General features: G+C 41.0%; 1 protein-coding gene across 1 annotated transcript in view; it reads left to right on the top strand.

The window, feature by feature from the left end:
• The window catches only part of ttll5 (tubulin tyrosine ligase-like family, member 5), a gene marked incomplete at its 3' end in the record, with an annotated part of 150725 nt that extends 123946 nt beyond the window's left edge, over positions 1-26779 (top strand). Inside the window, exons 26-29 of the mRNA XM_080850554.1 lie at positions 4-182; positions 7608-7717; positions 10488-10686; positions 26582-26779. Of these exons, the coding sequence (XP_080706680.1) occupies positions 4-182; positions 7608-7717; positions 10488-10686; positions 26582-26779 (686 nt within the window). The remainder of the gene's footprint in view (positions 1-3; positions 183-7607; positions 7718-10487; positions 10687-26581) is intronic.
• Positions 26780-27359: the final 580 nt, after the last annotated feature.

The following is a 27359-nucleotide window of genomic DNA, read 5'->3' as shown; positions in this document are numbered from 1 at the left end:
CAGAGAGATCTAAGAGCAGTTTGAATAAGCATCGACCTGGCTCTGCTAGAGTGCTGAAAGACCTGGACTGCCTGTCGTCTCACCATAACCAGAAAGCTATCACGTCAGCCTTGCAAAATCTGGTGGAGAAGCAAGTGGCACAACAGTACTCAACCTCGAGCCATATCACGTTGACACAACATGTGAGTGCTGCAGATGAAATGGTGATAATATTGACCTAATTATTATTACCGCCGCGCGACAACCATATAGGTTTAGTCAGAGTTATTTTTTTTCTTTTCTGTTTGCTGATTTTCTGTCAACGATTCCCGGGACACTGAAACACCGAGGTGCACGAAATTTGGTGGGCATGTAGCCCCACTAGATGAGCGTGGAACCATTGATTTTCGTTTTGATCCGTTGCACCCCCGTCGGACTGGACCCGTTTTAGAGAGGGTGGGGCGATTCACTTTTCTGTGAATAAGTCGAAAACCGTAGAGCTTAGGAGGACCAAATTTTTTTTGTATGTTGGTCTTAAGAGGCCACGTCAACCAGTCCACTAACACTTATTTCATGTATAGCGCTACCTAGTTACAAATGAAAAAGCAAAAATGGAGTGTTGTAAAACATTTTAATTGTAAGTTGACAAGGTCAGAACTGCACGAAATCGGAGGTGTGGGATCATTATGACACCTTCTGACTGCACGTTAAGTTTTGTGGAATTCCGTTCACCGGGGGGCATGCAATAAATTGATTTATATGATTATACACCAACTGGCCTATAGGTGGCGCGACACAGTTTTCTTTGAATATCCCGACAACCGTAGGGCCTTGGAGGGCCAAATTGTTCTTGTATGATTGTGTTAAGGGGCCATGTCAACCCATACCATAACCAGTCATTACATGTATAGCGCCACCTAGTTAAAGGTGCAATAAGGAGCAATAGCTATTCGCTAAAGGTATGCTAGCAGCTAAAACTAACGAAATCTCTTAAAATGTGCTGACTTTGACATTATGACAAACTAGTTACTCAACGACTGTCCTTACACAGTCAAACTTCAAGCAAGTGCAACACAAGACTAAGCAAGACGGCAAATAAGCTACTTACTAGATCGGCAGAAGGTAATCAAGTCAGGTCGGCGGGCTGCGGCAGGCGAAACTACAGAACGCAGTTATAAGCCTATCGACCCTGCTATGCCAATGGCAACGACGCGATTCTCCATATGTAATGTCATTGTAGCGCCCCATTTTTTTAAAGCTGTTATTTTAAGGTTAAACTGCTTATCCTAACCCTAATCCTGAAGCATAATTGTTGCATAATGTACCTTTAAAAATGAAAAAGCAAAAATTTGGTGTTTTAATCGAATATATGTCAAAGTGCTCGAAAAATTACCAAATTTGCCAGGGACATCAAGCCTGTAACCGCCCATCTTCGGTAGAGTTTTTGTCCATGGATGGAGCAAAATGGCTCTGTAGCACCCCCTAGAACATTGCAAAAACCCCTGCACATTGGGGTTATTTTGTCGTAGCTTGACGGAATTCGGTACACGTCTTCATCATGCTTGGACGCACTAAAAAGTCTCGACGCAATGGTGGCAGGTCCACAGGAAGTTGGCCATTTTGAGTGGATGATGCGTTTTGACGGCGTTTGCACACCTCGCATCTGATCGAACTCCTCCGACAGATTAAATGGTAACGCCTTGAAATGTGGTCCGGCTACTCTTCAGCCATGGGCGACTAAAAGTTACATTGGATTTTCTCATTAGTCGGAAGGTGTGGGCGTGGCAGACCCTCAAACTTTGCCAACTTGTTAGTGCTTGCCACAAAACACAAAGTGTCTTATAACTCAATCGCATGTCAAAGTGCTCGAAAAATTACCAAATTTCCCAGGGACATCAAGGCTTTAACCGTCCATCTTCGGTAGAGTTTTTGTCCATGGATGGAGCAAAATGGCTCTGTAGCGCCCCCTAGAACATTGCAAAACAACCTGCGCATTGGGGTTATTTTGGCGTAGCTTGACGGAATTCGGTACACGTCTTCATCATGCTTGGACGCACTAAAAATTCTCTTGACGCCATGGTGGCAGGTCCACAGGAAGTCGGCCATTTTGAGTGGAAGATGCGTTTGATGGCGTTTGCACACCTCGCATCTGAACAAACTCCTCCAACAAATGTAATGGTAACGCCTTGAAATGTGGTCAGGTTACTCTTCAGCCATGGGCGACTAAAAGTTATATAAGATTTTCTCATTAGTCGGAAGCTGAGGGCGTGGCAGACCCTCAAACTTTGCCAACTTGCCAGTGCTTGCCTCAAAATACAAAGTCGCTTATAACTCTTGCGTACATTGTTTGATCCAGAGAAAATGTCTTAGGCTGGACGCTGGATCCAGCCCGAACGCGTACATATGCCTGACTGATATCACCTATAGCGCCACCTGTTGGTGTTTGGAAACTTCACTTTGTTTCCACAAATCTTTATTGGACCTGTTTTAACAAACAACATTGCAAAAGAAAAATATACCAAAACAATCCACAAAAAAGTAGTACACAAAACATTACATAACCAAATCATCAAAATCTATCACAAATAATTCCTTTAATACATAAAAATTAAACACAAACCAATTTACACACACAAAACACATAAAACACACACTGACAACCATGACTCATTCTGTGCCAAAACCTACTGAACAGTTCGGCGTTCATATTTTGTAACGCTTTGCGTTACATCTAGTTGACTACATTTTAATATTTTTTTTTATAAAAATATGTTTTCTGTGGGGCTGTCCCCCCATCTGAGAGGTATTTTGTAGGGCTGAAATGGTTATAAACAAGGAGCAAACTGAGCTCGAAGTGTCGGGCTGTTGAAGGTAACGCTAAAATGTTCTGTTCGCACTATGAAAAGGCATGACGACGCAACGGTTTCACTTTGACCGGCGATATTTTTTTGCAGTGTTCATATAGTGCTATCTTTATGTTAGGACATCACGATGGCTCGGTCTCGGAATCATGACTATACATTTTAAACATAATTGTTAATGATACAAAAATTCTCCTATTTATTATTTCATAATTATTTAAATCCGAGGATGTCTGTAGTATCAACAACGGCTGTCCCCCCATCTGAGAGGTATTTTGTAGGGCTGAAATGGGTCATTTATTCATACAGGACCATCCGGTACAGCCCTTTGAATTCAGTTTACATAGAAGGGGTGTAAATCCTTATAACAAAAATGATTCGATTCGTATCTCGATACATGGGCACGATATGATACAAGAAAAGATGCATGTTGATAAAATAACGATTCAGTACGATTCAATTAGATTCAATTCAATTCAATTCGATGCAATGTGATGCAATGCGATTCGATGCAGTTCAATTATTGAAAACACTAAGTTGTGAGGAAACAATGGACCTCATTCTCAAACAGTATCTTAAGTGTCTTGTTAAATATCTTCATACCAACCTCAGAAAAGTTCTCCGCTGGATTCATGAACTCCTGGAAATGTGTTCCACATTGAACGCGCTTTCTCATGCACCTTGCACCTGAACTTGCATACAGAAACCCCCGCCAGCTCTTTATAAGGGCATGCTATTGCAACGTGTGCACACTCCACAGGCAACGCGAAAGCAACTTCAGAGACTGATAAAAATCATTTCAAAGCAAGCACCGGTAAACCCAGCAGCGTTTCCGTTGTCCAGGAAAAAAAATAAATGTCCCCATAACACAATCGGAATTTGAGAATAACCGTAATATTTAGGGCTATAAAGGCACATGCACTGCTGTTATTAAACAACACGTATGCTGCATTTTAAAGGCACCCAGTGCAACTTTCGAGGCTTAAAAATAAACATTCAATTTCTAGTCTTTTTTACACGTAGTAAGTTTCAATAACTCCATACCATTACATATCGACATTCAAGGAGCAAAGATGAGACGTCGTTGTGTGGTGATAACTGATAGAAAATCGATAACAACAACAATCGCCGCCATTTTCTTTATTTATTGGTGCCCACAATAAATAAAGCAGGATTCCAGTCAATGGAAAAATGGCCTCTCCCCACCGGTGATTGTTGTTGTTTACGATTTTCTATCAGTTCTCACCACACAACGACGTCTCATCTTTGCTCCTTGAATGTCGATATGTAATGGTATGGAGTTATTGACACTTACTACGTGTAAAAAAGACTAGAAATTGAATGCTTATTTTTCATTGAATGTTTATATAAAGTTGCACTGGGTGCCTTTAAATAAAGCGCAAACCGTCGGTTATAAACAAGGAGCAAACTGAGCTCGAAGTGTTGGGCTGTTGAAGGTAACGCTAAAATGTTCTGTTCGCACTATGAAAAGGCATGACGACGCAACGGTTTCACTTTGACCGGCGATATTTTTTTGCAGTGTTCATATAGTGCTATCTTTATGTTAGGACATCACGATGGCTCGGTCTCGGAATCATGACTATAAATGTTAAACATAATTGTTAATGATACAAAAATTCTCCTATTTATTATTTCATAATTATTTAAATATGAGGATGTCTGTAGAAACATGCAATCAACAACGATGTATCTTCCTTGGCTAGCAGCTAGCATAGCATTGGCCATTGAAAATGAAAAGTGTAGCTAGCATAGTATTGGCCATACAACTGAATGAGTTGTAATCTGTCATTCTCTCCAGGTCTTAAGGCGTTAATACTGAGAATACAGCCTGATTGGTTTATGCTATGCAGGCTTTGGCCAATGACAGGCTGTCATTGTTCTGAATGAGATCAAATGCAACAGGCCAGCAAGTGTTTTGTGTTTAAAAAAACGGAGGGACAAACGCTTCTTAACCGATTCATAACTTTTAAATCGGGCAAAGGCCGGTTCATGACATTTAAAACCGATACGGGACTTCACGCATCGATGTAGTCGTATCTTACAAGCTAAAAACAGATATCAATACGTATTGGTTATTTTTTACACCCCTAATGCATAGTCTACCCAAATATAGCATTTTGCTTTTAGGTAAAAACCACTGCTCCATTCATGTCTATGGCATGTCACCAAATTTTACACCGTCCTTTTGGGTACTTTGTTGTGATGCCCAGACTCTTCAAACTCATTGAGGCAAAATTTGCCACTCTCTGATGTGGCACTATGTATCTAGCTGTCTGACTCCCCTGTTGCTACATTGCATTGCTTACTTGACAATTCATGGCTTTAGATGGCATTGATTGCTTTACGAATGACCGTAGGCGTGTCTGGCAAGAAGAGCAAAACTTACGTACACATGCGTCAGCCAATCAAATTTGGCATTTATGCAAATACAACAGCTTGGGCGCTAGCTAATCATCAATCGTTGATAAATACGCTATAACAATCATGCAGTAATTTGATGTTAATTAAACATCCATACATATTTGTTAATTTAATCTGAAATATTTTGAAATAAGATCCATTAATCATTACACATACGGATATTGCCCCATTTCTTAAGTTGTAATTGGTAGAATACCGATAGTTGTGCAAAAATAAACAATTCTCTGCTTTTATTCCACTGCGGGTTCAACATCAATAACATTTCACTGATCAATAATAAATAGACTTTTAAAACATTAACGTAAGGTTATTCAATCGTTAACAAAAGGTTATTCAAAAATGAACGCAAGGTTATTCATAAAATGGCTGGGACAGCATTTGCCTGGGCTAACATGTACTCCTTTTAACAGGCTTTGGTTGTCATTGATGCATACCCGGGTAGTCATGCAACATAAAATGTCTTAGCCTTTATGCCCATCAGAACAACACCTTTCAGAAGTATTACAATTATGTTGGTTGCTCAGTCTCACCTTCTTGATCAAGCAACATTGCACATCTTGCCTATTCACCCAAATATTAAGCATAGACCTGATTTTGCATTCTGAGCAGCTCCAACGATTCTCAATTTTTAAAGTATCTGTTCATATTATTTGATAATGACTAGTTAACTTATTTTGGCACTGAACCTCTTTTACCTAGCCCCACTAACCCTGCCTTTTACTTTCACACGCCTCAAGCACCAGTCCGCCCAACTTTGCCCAAAGGTAATCGTCGGAAGTGACAATGGGGACGCAAGCACCTGCCTTTTTGCCCTCTGATTTAAGTGTCCTTTACTCTACTCTATTCTTAATTTTTCATTTTTTTTTACCATTTGAATCAATCAAAAGCGTGCTGTCACTATGCCTGACAAGGGCATTTGAGTTCTAATTCTGCACCAGCCCCTGCCGCTCCTCTTTCCACTTCCCTTGCCACAGCTCCCACAGTCAATGCACGCAAATCTAGCACCCTGCTAAGTAGAATACACATGTCTTTGATCTGTCTTCATTGGTGGTAGCCTGGTAATAGAATTGTACCCTAAGCCTTGGCATTGTTTGTCATGGTTGTGAAGTTAAACCACTATTGAAACATCTCAATGCTGTCGGCAATGGGCCAAGTAACCCCAATAGGAAATAGCCCGCCATTAAGCAGCAAGCAAATAAGTGAGCCCTGCTAGGTCTTTAGCCGGGCAACTTAGACCATGTAATCCATATATTTGTTTATCAGGAATCTGATATCATTGGATATCAGAAACATTCTTGTGCATTGATAGCGCTGTGGCCAAAGCTGCATTGACATATATAAATGATCAGCTTGATCCACATATTCATGAGTAGGCTATAGGTTATTATTCAGCTATTATACAGGGTTCTCAAAATAACCTGTTAAATTTGATTAATTATAGAAAAAGAAGGCATCAAAAGAATGATCGCTTAATAACCACTGTCTATGATCCCCTTTGACTCCATATGTTACTGTGCAGAGCTCGGCAGCTGTGAGTTTGGATGGATATAGTGACCAGTCTGTGTTGGCTGTACTTTTGATGGATCTAGCATCAATGGTTTGATCTGTGTAGGTAGTTGGATGTAAGGTCTCATCTTTATTTAGAATCAGAATTATTTGTATATACCACCTCATTTTCAAGTTAGAGATGGAGAATTCCAGAACTTCAGAAACACTCACACAAAAACCGCTGGAAATCCCTGTAGGTAACAATAACTGTATAAACTAACTGTTATAAAAAAAACATTGGATTTGACCGAGGTGAAGCAAAGTTAAAAGGCGCTTCTTGTTTTTTGGGAACATAAATTCGCAAATTGGCAAGGTTTGATCAGTGCTTTATTTGTTGGTGTAGCCTGATTTAGTTAGTTGTTCACTAGTTTTAGACAAACTATAAGATGTGTTAATCAGGAATAAAGAAAATAGTTTCTTCATTATATAAAGTTCATTGAAGTATCTGTTGTTTGCCATTAATGTGTGGTGAACATCACACTGCAAAGGCTTGTTTACTATGTTACTTCACATCAGAGTTTTTATACTTCCCATGGCGAACTGATATACGTGATTAATTTAGATTAGATAATCGCAAAGCATGTAATTGATTAGATCATTTTTGTAATAGTTTGACAGCCCTACGTAAAACATTAAACAAACAAACAAAATAAATAAATGTTGTGCTATTGCAGATAAAATCTAAAATGTCTATGCATGACTCCATTATGCTGAGTTTTGCCATGGTGGGTCACACAAATTATTAAACATACATTTGAAATATCCATCTCCTTGCAGTTGACCAACATGAATATTGCCAGTGGAGTTCTTGCAAAAAATAGTCTCCACCTCAGCCAAAGTCTTCAGAACTGGCCCATGAGAACTTGCAGTGCTACCAGTGCTTCGAGGTAAGTGCAAAATGGTCATCGTCACTGAATTCTGATTAGCACCACACAACATTAATTTCCATTAGAACTCAAAATCACAATTCGTCATTACTGTGTTAATACAGTAATACACTCAAAAGTTGAAATGCTCATTTCAAATAAGTACAGTCACAGACACGGGTGTATTGTTAGCATCACTCTGCAGCTGTACTCAAGATGATTGCTAGGGTGTTGGTATGGTAGTTGAGGTGGTTGCCAGGGTGTCACTAGGGTCATTATGGCAGTTGGTAAGGTGTTGCTAGGCTAGTTGGGGTTGTCGTTATGGTGGTTGTTAGGATGTCACTAGGGTAGTTAAGGGGGTTGCTAGTTCAAGTTCAAGATCAATTTTAAGCTTATTTATACTTTATAGCACATTATCATACACAGAGGTTATTCAATGTGCTTTACACTTTAGGCATGAGACAAAACTTGTTAATAGGAAAATTGGGAAGCATAACGAGAAGTTATGCTTAGTTTCAACTCTGGGCACCACTAGCTGACCAGCTCCTGCAGATCTAAGAGACCTACCAGGTTTATATTCCGCAAACCTTTCAGAGACATATTTAGACCATTTATACTGATCTCATCAAAAATAATGTTAACTACTCTAGCAACATCCTAGCAATCACTACCATAATGACAACCTACCAACCACCTCCACTACCACCTCAACTACCATACAAACACCCCCTAGCAATCATAGAGAGAGCACATTATTCTTATTCTCAGGTATTGCACTGGGCTCCCAGTTAGATACAGAATTGAAAAAAAGCCTGCCAGTATACTGTACAGTGCCCTCCACAATGATTAGCACCCTTAGTGAATGTGACCGAAACAGGCTATGAAAAAATATGTGTTTGCTGTTAATCCTCTTACTATTTCACTCAAAATATTGACAAAAATCTTAAAAATATTGAAAGAAAACATTTTCTTTTCACATTAAATAAATATTATTCTCCAAAACAGGTGTGCCACAATTATTGGCACCCCTTAAATTAGTGTTTTGAGTTCCTTTGCCAAGATAACAGCTCCAAGTCTTATAATGCGTGATGAGGTTGGTGAACACATGGCACCGATCTGAGACCATTCCTATATACAGTATCTCTCCAGATCCTTCAGATTCTGAGGTCAACGCTTGTAGACTCCGCTTCAGCTATTCCCACAGATTTACTATGGGGTTTAGGTCGGGGGACTGTGATGGCCATGGCAAAACCTTTATTCTGAGGTCGGTGAACAATGTTTGTGTTGATTTTGAAGTTTGCTTTGGATCATTGTTCTGCTGGAGGGTCGAACCACGTCCCATTTTAAGCTTCATAGAGGGGGCTGTTAGGTTTTCATTTAATATCTGCTGGTAGGCTATGTGATGGAGTCCATGATACCATGTATTCTAACAAGTTGTCGAGGGCCTTTGGAAGAAAAACAGCCCCAAAACATCAAAGATCAGCAACTATACTTCACAGTGGGTATGGGGTGCTCTTCTGGATGGCAATCTTTCTGTCTACTCCAAACCCACCTTTGATGTCTGTTGCCAAGAAGCTTTATTTTGTTCTGACCATATAACTTGGTCCCATTAAAAAGTCTGACTTACATTTGGCAATCTGTAGGCCTGCGCTTTAGTTTGTTTTTGATTGACAGCAGAGGCTTTTTTCTGGCAACCCTCCAAAACAACTTGTGGTGATGTAGGTGCCGTCTGATGATAGTTCTGGAGACTTTCTGACCCCAGGACTCAACTAACCTCTGCAATTCTGCAGCTGTGATCCTCGGAGATTCTTTTGCCAGTCGGACCATCCTCCTCACGGTGCGTGGGGTCAATTTACAGACAGGTCCTATTCCAGGCTGATTTCTTACATCTCCTGTCGCTTTGAACTTCTTAACTATTGCCCTGATTGTGGAAATGGGTATTTTCAACTGTTTAGATATTTTCTTATTTCCTTTTCCGGATTTCTGCAGCTCAACAACTTTTTGTCGCACTTCGACACTGTGTTCTACTGTCTTTCCCATCTTGAAGAATGACTAAGGGTATTTGGCCTTAGTCACCTCATATTCATACCCCAGTGAAACAGGAAGCCATGGTTTACCACTTAAGAGTTCCTAATCAAACAGGCGAACTTAAAATTTTTAAACATGACTGGTAATATACTGAAGTTAGATTTTAATTGTAAGATTATCTAGGGGTGCCAATAATTGTGGCACCCATGTTTTGGAGAAAATTGTTTTATTTAATGTCAAACAAAAGACATTCTTTCAATAATTTGACTTCAATGAGAAGATAAGATTTTTGTGAATATTTTCAGTGAAAGACCAAGAGGATAAACAGCAAAGACATATTATTTCCTAGTCTGTTTAGGTTACATTCACTGAGGGTGCCAATAATTGTGGAGGGCAATGTATGTGTTAACTTTGAGGATATCTGAGATTGATCAATTGCATTAACCCATAACACAAGTTTTCTCCTGCTTTTTTGTTAAAACAGAAATTTGTAGACATAGTTCTCTAAGTCCATTAAAGGGGCCGTGATATTATTTTGCTTGATAGTTAAATCACTTGAACAGTGATGGTTTGTGATTGGTGCAGAGACATTGATGATTTGCCAGGGTGACAACAAGTCAGTTCCACACCCCACTGTACATGGCCTTGGGACATTCCTGACCAAAAAAGGCTGCCATGTAAGCCATGACTTTTGCAAGATCTTGTAGAATAGTTAAAGATGTTTCAAGCTTGTCATCCAGATATTTATTTTAAACTCCTGCAGTCATAGGGCCACACCGGACTACATGACCAAGTTGGACAGGGATGCCCAGAGTGTTTATCACCTGGTCAGGGGCATGCTACCTCAGGACAGCAACCAGTCTGCTGCTGGGAGCTACCAGCTTCATTTTGCCATCCAGAAGTTGCAGCAACAGAAGCGGACGTCAAGTCAGTTGCTGTGTCAGAGCCGGAACCGGCACGAGGTGAGACCCTTTAAATCACAAACATAATTTATTGTACATACACACACATGATTACAAGGTTGCCGAGAATCATGTTGCAATGGCTTGTACTGTAACTCGGTTGATAAAGCAAGCAAGACAGAAACACTTCACAGTTGGTCTTCTCCTACAGTTCAGTCTCATTTTCCTTGCTCATGTTCTTATTCTTACCTATTGTGATGTTTTGAGTTATTGTTGGTTTGTTTATGTGTTTATTTATATATTTTTAGAAGTCGTGTTTTTTTTTACCTTATATGCTGCACATTTTGGTAGTCTCTTAACTTTAACAAGAGCGTATAGTATGCGAAATAGAAAGGAATATCACTCACCTCTACTGAAAGTTTCAAGTATGAGTGAGTCATAAGGCTTCATAGACTGTGATTGTGTGGCAGAACGTAACGTCCTTTCTGATTGCTCTGTGCCAGCTGCTTCATTTGGTTTAGGCTGAGAAACCTCCCAAATCCCTGGTGGGACATGGTTCAGCTGACCGTTCGTATGGAAAGCCTTTTGAACATTTTCCCTGGTAGTCTGTTCCTGTTGACTGTATTTCCATCATTTCTCTTTGGATCTGTGATGAGGGGCAACTTCCAGACAACATTAAACTCTTGTCAAGTAGCACCTGATTGTAATTGTAATGTCTGATGTCATTTTCTTGTCAAATTCCTGCTCAACTCTTACAAGAGCGTTCAGATGCTAGCAAGTTTTTTTCCCATTGTGCTGGGAAAAAAAACAATCATACAGTTTTGTAGCTGCCGAAATCATATTTAAGACTTATGTATGCTTTCATTTTATTACCAAATGATTGACCAAATGATGCTCACCAGTGTGCTAAATAGCTTTCTAAACCCTCCAGAGGCTTTTTTGAGGTAATTTTACATGTAAGTTAAAGTCTGTGGCCTACGTCATGCATATGGTGAGACAGGTATTTGTCACACAGACGTCTTCATTCTTCCCCTCTCAAATGGCCCATCAGTACAGCCATAATTTAAGTAATTCTGAATGGTACGAAAAGTAGAGAAATTTACCTCTTACTTTTCGGTTGAGTTCCATATCATCTACCATCAACTTGCCTCAAATGCTTGCCTACTTGCCTCAAAATAAATAAATTAGACTTGGACCTGGGTGGAGATTTGTTTACAGTGGACTTTCTGCCACGTGGTCTATCTCCTACTTCAAATCCACAGGTAATGAGGAAAGATTTAGCATGTTAATAGAAGAACTAATAAAGGGGTGGGTGTTGATGGTGTCCTACTGATTCTGTGACTTAGAGATGTACATACCTGAACTGTTCACTTATTTTAGGAAGTTTTCAAACAGTCATTTTATTTGTCATTGTATGAATCGGAAGGGAGAGCCTTTAAGGTGTATGGCAATGCTATTATCACGTTGGTGCGATAATGTGGGAAGAAGATTGAATATAAGATTTAGACTAAACCGATCTAGCAAATCATATCCTCCATTATCGTTAATGGACCTCCTTAACCTAATGCTTCCTACCTTCCGGTCAAACAAAATATTTATACTAAAAATGTTCTATGATCATTATTGCTGGGGTTTTCAATTTGCACACTGAGGGCCTGATTTACAAACAGGATTGCGCCCATTTCAGGCGTAAAATAGCGGGTGTAAACATAAAACGGTATTTACAGAGGAGGCGCATTTGAGGAGAAGGGCATATTCGCGCTGTGTGGGTGTGTGCCGCAAACAGGTGGGAGGTTATAAGGAAACGTGGGTGGGTGCAGCAAAGAGAGGCGTTATGTGCGCCTAATTATGTATTCCTTGGTATTTACTAAAACTGCCTGGCGATCGTGCGTCTCTAATTTGCAGGATAATTCTCCACCTCATAAAAGCACGACCAGGAAGCGCTATTTTGATTGAGTCTGAAAACTTCGATATGGCAGCAGTTATTAGAACAAGGCGAAGACAGAGACAAAAACAAAGCGCAGAAAGACTTTTTTCAACACGAATGACACTTTTCCAGTTAAGCGAACCAGAAATCATTAGATGGTACAGGTTAACCAGCCACGCAATACGACAATTACTGAACCAGATCAGAGACGACATCGAACCCTCCACCCGGCGATCACATTCCATTCCATCAGTTGTTAAACTCCGGGCAACATTGCACATATTGGCATCCGGATCATATCAAACAGTTATAGCATCAGCAGTTGGTATCTCAGCCTTCACTCAGCCAAATATTCACCCAGGTACTCGACGCATTGCTACGGCGCACTGGTCAATACATTTCCCCACTGCCATAGCTGAAATTAGAGACATCAAACAGGACTTTTTTCAAATTGCAAACTTTCCAGACGTAATTGGAGCCATTGATTGCACCCACATCCGAACAGTCCCACCTTCAATCCACGAACACATTAACCAAAAGAGTAAGCACACATATTCAATGAATTTCCAGGTCATATGTGATGCCAACATGACCATTACCTCACATTCTGCAGGGACATGATTGTACCAGCGAGGACTGTGCGCTGTTTTCCAAATAACAAACCCTGGATCACTTGTGACATCAAGAAGCTCCTGAATCAGAAAAAGGCAGCATACAGAGAGGGTGACAGGGAGAAGCGCAGGCTCGTACAACGAGAGCTGAAGAGGAGCCTGAAGCAGGCCAAGAGGGATTATAAAATGAAGGTGGAAAGGAAGCTGCAGCACAACAACACCAGAGAGGTGTGGAGGGGAATGAAGACCATCACGGGCTACAAGCAGAAGGGCAGTCTGGCTACAGCCCCTGATGTGGCCAAGGCCAATGAGTTCAATCACTTCTACAACAGGTTTGACTCAGCGGCCTCATCATCATCAGCTCTCCCGTCCTCCCCCCCCACTTCTCCTCCAGCAGCAGCCTGCCCTCTCCCTTCACCAGCTCCTCCTCACCGGTACAACCCTAACATCACGGATGAGCCCCCTCCCCCCCCAATCCTCCCCCTGTGCCTCACAGCTGACGAGGTTAAGGTGCAGCTGAAGAAATTAAATGCAGGAAAGGCGGCTGGCCCGGATGAAGTGTGCCCGAGGCTGCTAAAGGTCTGTGCTGATCAACTGGCCGAGCCTCTTCAAGAGCTCTTCAACCTGAGCCTACAGTCAGGGAGGGTCCCGGTTCTGTGGAAAACGTCATGTCTCGTGCCTGTACCCAAGACTGGACGCCCGGCCGTGCTCAACGACTACAGACCGGTGGCCCTCACATCTCACGTCATGAAGACACTTGAGCGGCTGGTTCTTCATCACCTGAGACCTATGACTGAACATGCACTTGACCCCCTGCAGTTCGGGTACAGGGAGAGAGTAGGAGTGGATGATGCTGTCCTCTACTTGCTTCACCGGGCCTACTCCTACCTGGACGAGCCGGGAAGTCAAGTGAGGATTTTGTTCTTTGACTTTTCGAGCGCTTTTAACACCATCCAACCTCTCCTACTTGGAGAAAAGCTTGAAAGGATGGGGGTGGATCCCTACTTTACTTCCTGGATCACGGACTATTTAACAGGACGGCCGCAGTTTGTCAGACTGGGGAGCTGTGCATCTGACATAGTTGTGAGTAGCACTGGGGCTCCGCAGGGGACTGTGCTGGCTCCGTTCCTGTTCACCCTCTACACATCTGACTTCATCTACAATTCTGAGACCTGTCACGTCCAAAAATACTCTGACGACACGGCTATAGTGGCGTGTGTGAGGGAGGAGCAGGAGGGGGAGTACAGGGAACTGGCGAGAGCCTTCGGCGACTGGAGTGACAGGAATGGCCTACTTCTAAACACCAGAAAGACCAAGGAGTTGGTCATTGACTTTCGTAGGTCAAAGCCACATTTGCAGCCTATTAACATTCAGGACAAGGACATCGCGGTGGTGCAGACCTACAAGTTCCTGGGGGTGCATCTTGACAACAAGCTGAACTGGTCAGCTAACGCAGGTGCTACATACAAAAAGGGACAGAGCAGATTGTTCTTCCTGAGGAAACTCAGGTCCTTTGACATATGTAAAGAGATGCTGTGCATGTTTTATCAGTCTGTTATGGCGAGCGTGCTCTTTTTTGCTGCAGTCTGCTGGGGAGGCAACACCTCTAAGAGGGACACTGGGCGGCTGGACAAACTAATCAGAAAGGCGAGCTCAGTGGTGGGGCAGAACCTGGACTCACTGGGGACTGTGGTAGAGAGACGGATGCGGGGCAAGCTCTTGGCCATCATGGGCAATGTTAATCACCCCCTCCACCATGTCCTGGCAGGACAGTCATTCGTCATTCGTCCCAGCTGCCATGAAACTTTAACTATTATGCACTTTACACCATGTACAAAGCTGAATTGTATTGTTTGTAATGTCTGTATATATTGTTTGTAATTATTATAAATATGTGAGAGCTGCAAGATCCCAGAATTTCCCCACGGGATTAATAAAGTATTTATCTATCTATCTATCTATTACTAACGTGGTAGCCAAATACCTTGGATATGTCCATGACAGTTTTATCTTCCGGAATAGAGCCATCTATCCAAGATTGAGCAACGGGGATTTTGGAGAGGCCTGGTTTGATAAATACCACGGAAAATGTGGAAAAACACTGAGCGTTAATTTGCGCTTTGGCAAAGGCGCAGATTAACCTGCGGTCGCAATGTTAGTAAATCAGGCCCAATGGGCGGGGTTAGGCGCTAAGGACCAGATGACGTTCTTGTTTGATAAATAGGATGAAAAACGCTGTGCGTTCATTTGCGCTTTGGCAAAGGCGTAGATTAAGCTGCGGTCGCAATGTTAGTAAATCAGGCCCTGAGGCCCTCATTTACTAACATAATTGTGCCCCCTTCAGGCGTAATTTCTATGTAATATGCGGGTAAAGACATTGAACCGTATTTACAAACGAGGCGCACTTGGGTAAAATCGCAGATTGCCCGCCACTGAATCAGTTAGAGGCAAGTTGCGCTTCCCCTCTTATACATGTGCATAAATGGGAGGGTGGGTGTTCGTCGCAAGAAGATGGGAGGAGATGCGTAAAGTGCCCCAATTATATATTCCATGGTATTTACTGACAAGAGCGTGTCTCTAATTTACGTGAGAATTCTCCGCCTCATAAAAGCAGGTCTAACCAGATCTGTTTCATTTGTAACAGAGCAAGAGGTGTTTTAGCATGACATATCAACTGCTAAATGAAAACTATGTGTGTGTGAGACATTTTACGCACTTTGTTTAAAAAAGAAAAACGTACAAACATCAGGTTTTGGTTGGGTAAACGGGTGAAAATATTACAGAAATTGTATTTGTTTTAATGTTTAGATTTGATATATCATTTAATATAGGCATATCAAAAATTGTCCCACCAGCTAGCTGTTTCTGAAATATAAAGGCTGATTAAAAAGGAAGCAATATAACCTAGCAGGTGATAAACAAAGAGAAGGTATTTGCGTACTGCAGGCAGAGAGTTTGAGAGGTGAAAGACATAGATCAGTATCTTCAACCGCTACCACGGACAATTATAGACGTATGGATCTCGTGTAACCAGCAGACATTCCTCCAATTGGACGAGGAAAGGTGCAAGAGGTTTTGCTTGTATGGAAAAAAAGAAACAATTCCGAGGATGTGGCATCTTTTTCATTCTAAAGGAAAAGAATGTTGTGATCATAGGCTAATTCTGACCTCTTAATGGGGAGGGAAAGAATATGGTAGCCAGTAGGTTGGTCTCTTATCTGAACGCAAATAGTTTGATAGAAGGGCATACTAGCATAATTTGGCATCAAATTCAGGCAGCAGGGACTGGAGGCCGAGACCTCTGTGTGGTATTTTTGGATCTAGCGAATGCCTTTGGATTGTTGCCAAACAGTCAGTTGTGAAAGGCATTCAGCTACCCCTAGGCAGTGTTGTGCATGAACGCGTTCAAAAGAACGCGTTCATTGAACACGTTCATTTTTACGTGAACGATGAACTGAGCGCAACCTAATTAGAAATAATGAATTTGAACGGTGAACACGTTCATATTATCTGGGTCCGGTGCAACTGAGGTCTAGCTAAAATGTTACGGAATGTTTTCCTTCTACTGAGGAAAGACGATGTTTAAATCGAATACTTGCAACCTGTCATTGCTCACTACCTGTTAAAAAGGCCATAGTAATTATTTGTTAAGTTGCCAAGAGCATGTTTAGGTAAATGACCATATTTGGTAATTGCGTTGGTCATGTGATAGTGTTTTGATTTCTCTTCACGGCTTATTTAGATGGAGTGGCAGTTAACTTCGGGAATATTTTTCACATAATTGAACGTTGCACTTTGTTGAAGTTGTGTGCGTCCATGTAGCCTATACGTAAGTTTGACTTTGTAGCCTACCTTGTCATTACGTGTTTGTTATAGTTTAGCTTGCTCATAATTGTTACGAGCACTGTCAATTAATCTAGCAGGATGGTAGGCCCTACTGTTCCTGAACTCGCTTAGCATAAACTGCTAATGTACAAATACGAGTGTTACAGGGTTTACCTTTGCTAACTTTTGATCGGTCATTCATTTAGTGTACATGCTCTTGTATATCTTAGATTAAGCCAGTCGCATATCATTGCTTAAGAGGTTTGCATTCTTACCGTTAGTTCCCTGTATAATTAATTATTTAAATGGTAGCCTACAACATGGCTGTGTATCTGATAAAGTTTCCGACAAAAATCGCACCTTTTTGTGCAAACTGTGTCCTCCCTGAAAATTAGCAATTATTTAAAAAAATGAAAATGAACTGAACTATGAACGAGTTCAGAATTGAAATGGTGAAGTATGAACGTGAACGATTCATATTTACTTGTATGAACTGAACGTTGAACTAGTTCATGTGAGGTGTGAACGTGCACAACACTGCCCCTAGGTACCTGAGAATATTTCAATGTTAGTCAGGGCATACCTTGAGGATGTTCAGTTGTGCTTTAACACATGGAATCATAGCTGGATTTTCTATTTCACCATGGCTATAGAGGTAATTGTTAAGGTATCTAAATGGGTGTTGGTGGTGAAAGGCTGCAGGACAGCACCCGGTTATCTCATCTCCAAGCCTATATGGATGACATGGCAACTCTCACAAAAACTGCTCCATGTACCTGCCGGCCAAGTTGAATGATTTGAATGAAATGGACAAAGATGTAAGTGAAACCTGGCAAATGTAGAAGTGTTTCTATCAGTAAGGGAAAACTGGTGGAAGATATTAATTTATATTGATGTTGAGGTGATTCCTTCTAGTGTAGAAACATTTGTGAAGAGTTAAGGCATGTGGTACAATTCCAAGTTGAGTGAAGTAGGATTGGTTTCAGAGCTTACTCTTTGTTAAGGCTATCCATACTATTCATAAGACCTTCTTGATTGGTAAACGAAAATTGTGATGCTGCCAGTTTGGACTTTTGAGGTGGCCTTTGACTATGGCATTGCTATTTTAGAGGTGGATACATCTAGTCATGACTGAAGTCATGAATAAGGCAGTTACGACGTGGCTTGGGGTGCCACATTGTTTATGTATGGAAAAGGAATTTTAGAGTTCCCAATGACCAGCTTGGTGGAGGAGTTCAAAAGGCTTTCTCAAAGTCTAAGGATCCAGTAGTCAAGAACGCCAACACTAAAAACAGGTGGAAGATGATACCTAGTGAAACCCCCAGTGAAATGCTCAGGAAAGCAGCTTTGTTGATGTTGTCCTGATGATTTTGTGATTAAGGTTGGGCATTTCTTTTGTGTTTAGCACTTGTGGGCTACCCTGTACAGTACTGCTGTAATGTGTAGCAGTGGCTTTACGGATCCCAGGTATGTGGCGGTGTTGCAGCTGTCTCTTACCAGTTGTGTGTTGTTGGGCAGCTGTATATTGGTTAGGTTGCTGGCTATGAGTACTTAGATGTGACTGTGAGAGGATTGGCCCAAGTGGGAAATCCCCAACCAATAGCTCCATGAATTGAACATATAACTCAAATTATACAGATTATGCTGACAAAATAATTCATACGTCAAAACACGAATTAAGATGCTCCCTGCAATACTCAAATACAATACAGCATTTTTTTAAATCGAGGAATTTAGCTACTTTTCTGAAAATAAATAGTTCAGTCAACTTTTGCATTTGTCATCAGTAAAAAAAAAAAAGAACTGTCCAATATTGTCAGAGTCAAAGTAGTCAAAGTATCTTTATTTGTCAATTACTTCAAATGTCAAGACATACAAAGTATTCGAAAAAACGTTTCCCACTCTCCTACGGTGAAACATATAAGTGCACAGGCACAACAGAGAGGACATACAAACATACAGACAAGACATTACATAATACAAATAGAACATACAGATAAACATATAGCAGCATAAGTTACATAAAGTGAGGTTATGTAGTGCAAAAAAAGGGCAATTTGGTACAGTGAGTGGTGTTACCATAAGTGATAAAAGTGCAGAAGCAGATTGTTACAGAGTCCTGAGTGATTTTAGGGGGGGTGGGGGAATTTGGATATGGCTGGGAGGAGTGAGGGGAGAGAGTTTAGTGTCCTATTCAATAAATTCAATGAAGAATGAATTGAATGTATTAAATGTTTACATTGCTTGGAGCCTTGAAAAGTCAACAGTTTGATGAGGTTTAATTCTGTAAGTGAAATCAAGGATGCTCTGTGGTGCTGGGGGTTAGTTGTGACATGCTCAATTGGAATTTTGACATAAGCTTGGCCATCTGAAAAGCATTTGAAAGGTGATTGGCATAAATGGCCTTCTCCTCAAAGCCTTCAATTATGAGTCCTCCTAGAGATGCTACACGACTCCTTGTGGGCAGTGCACATCTGAGCACAACACTGGCAATCACTCTCTTTTTTTCATATGGCTCAATTGCAGTGGCATTTTCAAACCAACAAGGGTTCTTGGCTCTTGCATTTCTTCCAGTTCTGGAATCAAGTCACATATATTCATGAAGGGAATGCCTTTGAATAAATGCGCCATTCACAGGTTAAAAACATCAATATTCATAAGAAGCATGACCCAATCATCATCCATTCACAAGTCAAAAACATCAATATTCAAGAGGAGCATGACCCAATCATCATCCATTCACAAGTCAAAAACATCACTATTCATGAGGAGCATTACCCAAATATCAGGAAGAAGCCATTCACAAGTCAAAAACATCAATATTCATAAGAAGCGTGACCAAATCATCATCCATTCACAAGTCAAAAACGTCAATATTCATAAGGAGCATGACCCAATCATCATCCACTCACAAGTCAAAAACATCAATATTAATAAGGAGCGTGACCCATTCATCATCCATTCACAAGTCAATAACATCAATATTCATAAGGAGCATGACCCAATCATCATCCATTCACAAGTCAAAAACATCAATATTCATAAGGAGCGTGACCCAATCATCATGATGAAGTTCCTGCTTCATTTGATATAGTGTGCCATGAATGTAGGCGGACACTGTATGTTCATCACAATGTAAATATTGTGGTAGAAAATACTGGAAAACAATGAATTTTTTGTAGGGGAAATCTTGCATATCTTGTAACAGCAAAGTCCCAAATTGTTGTCAAGCATTTGATTGCTCCAATTTTAGTGCAATGCGTTATTCTCATTGAAACCTTACAAGGCACGATGGCCAAAAAGTCATCCGTTTATTGATCCTTCTTTCAATCTAATTTTGTAAGGGGGTATAAACTCTCTTGAGCAGATACTTCACAATTGAAGGGATGGAAAAAAACACGTTTCTTTAAAGCTCCTTTTGCATCCAGATTTTCTTTCAAAGCTTCTTTTTGTGCACACTGAAGGAACAAGCCTATTTTACGTCCAGACTTGAAGATGTAAGAAATAATGGAAACGATACATGAGTAGGCATCAACAACAAATTGTATGTCAATTTTTGCATTTCAGCATTGAAAGAGATTCCTATTGTATATATCACAAAGTCTCCTCTTCAACCCAAAACTTGTTTTCTTTGTGATTCTTTTGTAGGCTTCTTCAAACACCTCTTGAATAATACCTCTTGCTTCAAACAAGGAGTGAGCATAATCAAATGTCTGAGACATTTCTATCGAGACTTAAAACAAGGAGTGAGCATAATCAAATGTCTGAGACATTTCCATCGAGACTTCAAACAAGGAGTGAGCAGAATCAAATGTTTGAGACATATCCATCGAGACTTCAAACAAGTGAGTGAGCAGAATCAAGTGTCTGAGATCCATCGAGACTTTCCATATTCTTTCCTCCATTTCCATGCATGGTGTTTGAATAACTGGTAGCATTTTTATCAGTTGTTAATTTCACTTATTTTTGTTGCTGCAAATGATCTTGTTCAACCTTTACATCTGCTTGTTCTTTGGAAAGTTTACTTGTGTACTACTTGGTGGATGGTGGAAATTGAAACAACGGACTGTTCCTTTCTTTTTTCACGTCTTTGAATGCTTTTGACTATGGTGCTGCACACTGCAAACAATGTCATGCATTTCCTCATCAAGGTCAGGTGGCATTTCACATATCACATATTGGTCCACAACTCTGCAACAACACAGCCATCACTTTTGTCATCTTGAGAAGCATTTTTCACCCCAAAAAGCACATGGCAATGAGGAGAGCCACTGGCTTTTAATTCCACTCTGTAAAAGTCACCAATCACTTCGCCAATAGGCTCAGCTGGTGACATGATGACTTACTTCGGTAAGACATAAAAGCAATGGTCAAACATTCAAGCAGCTGTGACAGGATTTGTTTTAACAGACCACATCTCTCAGACTAGTCCGGATCATCAAAATCCTGTTCATTTTCTCTTGCTTAAGTCACTTCTTTCCACCTTAGATCAGCTGAGAAAGAACAAAACCATGTTCAAATTCCAAGCTGTCTGACCATAGGAAACTGATTTTTCTGGTGCACCTCAGATCAGTTTGAGGAACTTGTATTCATCATCAAAGTTCAGGCGAATGTCCAACCATTCATTTCAATGGGAACAGAAAAATGATAATAACAAAAGATCGTCAGGGAGCACTGCAGTTGAGTTGCTTCGCATTCAGTTGCATTCAAAAGCGCTAGGAGCAAAAATTAATAAACACTAACAAGGAAGGCTGTCATTCTGTTTTACCTATTTTACATTGCCTTGCCATACACTCCATGCGTCTGAAACAAAAGGTTGCTGCCTTGTTAACTTGCTGGTGTAATAGACAGGAGTCCATCAGGCCTAACTTTCTAGTGAAGTCATTTAAAACGGTTGTTCAAAACCAACGTTCTTTGCAGATGGCATGTTTGGTAATGTGTGATGTCAGTACGTTGTTAGAACGTCATGAAATTAGGTTATGCGACTAATGAAACAAAATGTAGAAATAAAATGTGGCTTACAAATCAACTGCTGACTCAAAGAAGCATTTATTCCATACCAGTTCCAAACTGCAATTAATGCTTTTTGAAGAACTCTGGGGGACGTGCGTGTGTTGTGTGGAGCTTAACCATGAAAAGAAGCTGTGGGTGTGGACAGGTTTGGTGTTGGACTCTATATCAGTGCCATCAGTCAGTTTATGAGGGGATGTTGGTCTATATCAGTGCCATCAGTGAGTTTGTGAGGGGATGTGGGATGTTCACCAGAGGGTCTCTGTCTGTGTGTTTTCTTCATTTACTTGATTATTAAATGAATTGCTTGTGTACATGTGCTTGTAAATTCATGCAAGAAAATGAAAGTGATATAAGGAAAGACAATGTTTGTGTGTTGTGTGTGTTGCCCTGGTGCTCTGCCTTCTGTTCCAGTTAGTGGGTGCAGACTGTGCTGCTCCTAGATGGGCTCCTGGCCACCTGGCAGCAGAAGAAAGGGGCACTTTCCTGGCTCTGCTCAGCTCAGCCCACCTCTCTGACCACTCTTTCATGATATACTCACTTCAATACTCTCTCTCTCACTCACACACACTCACAAGCATACCATCTCAGGCATCTCAAACACTCTTTCTCTAGCTCATTCCATGCCTCTATAAACACATGGTTATTTTCAGGGACATACTGATATTTAGTGTACATTATACGCAAATTACATAACACATTCACACCTCTACAACAACCTTTGTTAGTGTAATCTTAATGCACATACTCAGGCCTAAATAGACTTAGATTAGACACATGAAACACACTGTGAACAACACACAATCAAGTCACACCCTGTACACATACAGTCCTGCTCATCATTATTGGCACCCCTAGTGAATATGTGCAAACAGGCTATGAAAAAATATGTATTTGCTGTTTATCCTCTTGGGCTTCCACTCAAAATATTCATAGAAATCTTACCTTTTCATTGAGGTAAAATTATTGAAAGAAAAAACAACTGCCTGTTTGCTCATATTCACTAGGGGTGCCAATAATGGCGAGCAGGACTGTACATATTTTAAGCTATACACAAATGCACTCACATACACATAGGCGGAGATCCCGGGGGGGGACACGTTATTATAAACGTAAAGTAATGTGCTTTTTAAGTGTTGATAAACCATGATCTCCCTATTCCTCAAAGTGGTTCGGTTCACATGCTGTTTCCAAAGGGCGGGGCTACAGCTCCGTGTTCCAGTCAATCTGCCCAGTCAGGTTGTGAGATTGTTTCTCGTCCTCTCTCGCCTGCACTACAGCAAGGCAGTACCAGTATGAACCCGACCGGTGGGCTATCGCACGCCCCCATCATTGAGGCAAAGGTAGTGAGTGCCTCACCTTCGTGCTTTTTCAATGTTTTATTTCAGACCAACAAGACTGAATAGATTATACGCATGTGCACGTTTCTGGTTCAATTCTACAGACTTCCTGGGATTTAAACAAATAAAATAATAATAAATACGAGAATATGTCTACATTCATTGTTTCTATCAGGTCCGCTTCACCTGCTCTCTCTCACCTGCTCTCTCTCTCTGACAGTTCGACACACCATAAGTGAGATGTAGAAGGACAACAAGTGCTATATATATTGGTTGGACTAATTTCTTCCATACCAGCGGAGGTCTTGGAGATTATCACGGGATCATAACCTGATTTTATTAGTTTTAACTCAATGGACGGTTCATGAACTTCACACGGCTGCACAAGGCACAAGAGAAGACGTTAATTAGCATGCAGCTGAATTCCTCCTTGAAGAGCCTTGGTTTGCGTTTGAACTTTCAACATTATTTGTCTGTGACCTACTTGTGTACATGAATTAAAGCTCACTTCTGCTCTTCGCTTCTTAAAGTAGCACTTAAACATAGGGTAGGTAATTCGGGAGAGTAAGATAGATTTTGAGAGTATACAACCAAAAAAATCCCAGTCCCATCCAAAGCGTCTCCTCCAAACCACAGAAGTGCACACTGCCTGACTAACAGTCCACGAGGGAGAGCGTTAAGTTCAGCATTGGGAAGAAGAGCTCAATTCATTTGTGTTTGTGAGTTTGTGCTTGTTAAATATTGAGGCCTTTTGGTACACAACCCTTGTACATCTGTAGCAATGTAGCAATGGCTGTCCCCGTTCAAGATTCATTGGTGCCAACCTGCCCACCATCCAAGACCTTTACACCTCCAGAGACAAGAAACAGGCAGGAAAAATCACTGCAGACCCCTCACGACCCGCACAAAAACTATTCAAACGCCTCCCCTCTTGTAGACGCTACAGATCACTGTTCACAAAAACCTCCAGACACAAAAACAGTTTCTTGCCCCTCGCCGTCTCACTACTGAACAACTTACCCAAAGTAGCATACAGCCGCGGAAAAAATTAAGAGACCACTTCAAAATTATCAGTTTCTCTGGTTTTACTATTTATTGGTATGTGTTAAAGTAAAATGTACATTTTTGTTTTATTCTATAACCTACTGGCAACATTCCTACCAAATTTCAAATAAAAATATTGTCATTTAGATAATTTATTTGCAGAAAAATGACAATTGGTCAAAATAGCAAATAGCTTCAGATCTCGAATAATGCAAAGAAAACAAGCTCATATTCATTTTTAAACTACACAATACTAATGCTTTAACTTAGGAAGAGTTCAGAAATCAATATTTGGTGGAATAACCTTGATTTAAAATCACAACTTTCATTTGTCTTGGCATGCTCTCCACCAGTCTTTCACATTGCCGTTGGGTGACTTTATGCTACTCCTGGCGCAAGAATTCAAGCAGCTCGGCTTCTTTTCATGGCTTGTGACCATCCATCTTCCTCTTGATCACATTTCAGAGTTTTTTTTATGGGATTCAGGTCTCGAAATTGGGCTGGCCATGACAGGGTCCTGATCTGGTGATACTCCATCCACACCTTTACTGGCCTGGCTGTGTGGCATGGAGCATTGCCCTGCTGGAAATTACACTTCTCAGAGTTGGGGAACATTGTCAGAGCAAAAGGAAGCAAGTTTTTCTTCCGGGACAACGTTGTACTTTGCCTGGCTGAGGTTTGCAAAAGACCATAAGGATTGAACCAAAGCCGACTGGAGGGTCTCCTAGTTCGTCTTCTCTGATGAGTCCAATTTCACAGTAGGTGCAAGACTCTGTGGCTTGTAGGCCTCTCCAGGTCTCCGTCTAACCATCAGACGACCATGTGTTGGGCAAAGCTGAAAATTGGACTCATCAGAGAATATGAGTCTGATACTGAACCATTGGGCTGTGATTATGGGGCGTGTTTCAACGAACCAGGAAAGAAATGCCTCTTCGCTGAATTGGATACCTAGAACCAATCAGAGCAACGTAGTATTACCATCTGATAGATTAAACTTTTACCTGATCCCGTAGGAAGGACGGCAAAAACATCTTTTCAATCGACAAATGCCTTGATCGCGTTTCTCAAAATGAATGCGCTGTCAATATCTGTTGAGATATGCCTGCTCACGTTACTTAATTAGCACTCAAGGCTAGAAGCTACAGTGTGTTTCAATGGGTTTTTGGTGTACGCGTTAGCAATGACCTAACAATAATGGTCTAGAGAGCTTTAGTTAAGACAAACAATACTCTGCAACATTCGTGTTGCACATAGACAACTAACCGAGTCAATGTAGACATTAAAAAGTCGTGTAGATAGCTTAATTCACATAAAATATTTCCCACTAAGCTCCCGAGAAGCGGCCATCTTGGTCGGAGTTCGAATCTACTGGTTAATTCAACTCAAGCGTTGGTTGATCATCTGTCCATCATCGTATAAAGCTCGCCCTTACAATTTGATTGGTGGTCAGATTGCTTTTTCGACTTTTTCGAAAACTTGAATCTCTCCCAACTAGCTCAAGTCCAGACTGAATCTCCCAGACCAAACATTTTGTGGGCGGAGTTCAGGCTGGTATCCAGGCTACAACTTTAAGGGCTCAGTAGAAAAAAATATCAATTCTCCCAGAATGGGTCTTTAACGCAAACCGACGCTTTAATGTGTAAATGTACTTAAACCGACACTTTAATGTGTTATTGTATTTAAACCTGGTGCAGGTATTTTTGTCTCAACAGTGTTATTTTAAATCTTGATTGCATGATACAGTGTTATTGAATTCCTGTAACGAATTAATGTCAAAAACAGGCACTATAAAACAAGATGACAGAACCAGTATTCATTGCAAAGTTCATTAACATTCGAATGTCAATGAAAAGCATTCCCTAAAATCCCAAGTTTCGGCTCAACAGTTCTTCACTAATGCACCATTCTTGCTTTTAACTCGGCATCTTTCCTTTGTTTCCCCCATGTCAATGTTGTTTGTTGGTGGAAGTTGTTCAGTCAGGGCCTTATGGAGTTATTCAGAGGCTCCCGCTGAACCTGTCATCTTGCGTGGCAGCACATGTTTGTAGAAATGCAATGTAGGAATCACTATGAAGTAGGAATGAATACTGGCCCTGGACTCCGGAGGTTTTAAGGTCCTGTGCTTGTGTGCACTTCTTTTACATCCTCTGTCATTGTGTCAAGTTTTCATCGGAATCGTGCTTTTTCCCATATTCCAGGCCCTTCTGGCTGCTAACGCAGTAAACTGCTGCCCTGGTGATGCTGTATTTCACCCAAGGACCTCAACTCTTCCTGCTTCCAGGACTCTAGTGAACTACTCACCACAGCCAAACTCTGTCGGCTGGACCCCAAAACCACCAAGCACCAGCCGAAAAGTTCCAGCCGACAAGACTTCCATCCAGCGTCTCAATAAGTAAGTTGTATTTTTTATTTCACCTGATTCACCCCTGTGTTTACCATCTAGATACACAGTCAGCAGTTCCGGGTATAATGACAAACCACTGCATCAAAACTTGACCCCAAGAAGTCTAGAAGTTTGGTGAGCCTTTACAGATGACATTCCCCTATTTAATGGTATCAGTTAATTCATGTCATACTACAGACTACCAGACAAGACAAACAGGAAAGGAGGGAAGAAAACCGGGGCAGACCAAGACCAAGGGAGAAAAAGGTTTTATGCTGAAGTGAATGATTCACCTCTGTTGTAGCTGTTTTTTCAGGAATCATCATGAAACTGTTAAAGTCTTATCAGTCAAGACTCACAAACAGTTAGATAACATATTTCCCCAATAAGTATTTATAACAAATATGGTTGCTCTAGTATAGTTACAAAGGCAAAATAAGTAACATTAAAAAGGAATACATTGAAACCTGAAATATACGACTTGCATAAGAACTGATACAGATAGCACATTAGTCACACGATACAGGGGACAATTACTATAATTAGTAGTAGTAGAAGAACTAGCAGTAGTAGAAGTAAGGCTAGTAATACTA

Source organism: Sprattus sprattus, assembly GCF_963457725.1.
Source record: "Sprattus sprattus genome assembly, chromosome: 13".
Lineage (NCBI taxonomy): Eukaryota > Metazoa > Chordata > Actinopteri > Clupeiformes > Clupeidae > Sprattus > Sprattus sprattus.
The sequence above is the reverse complement of the archived record's forward strand: the minus strand, read 5'-3'. Positions and strand labels throughout refer to the sequence as shown.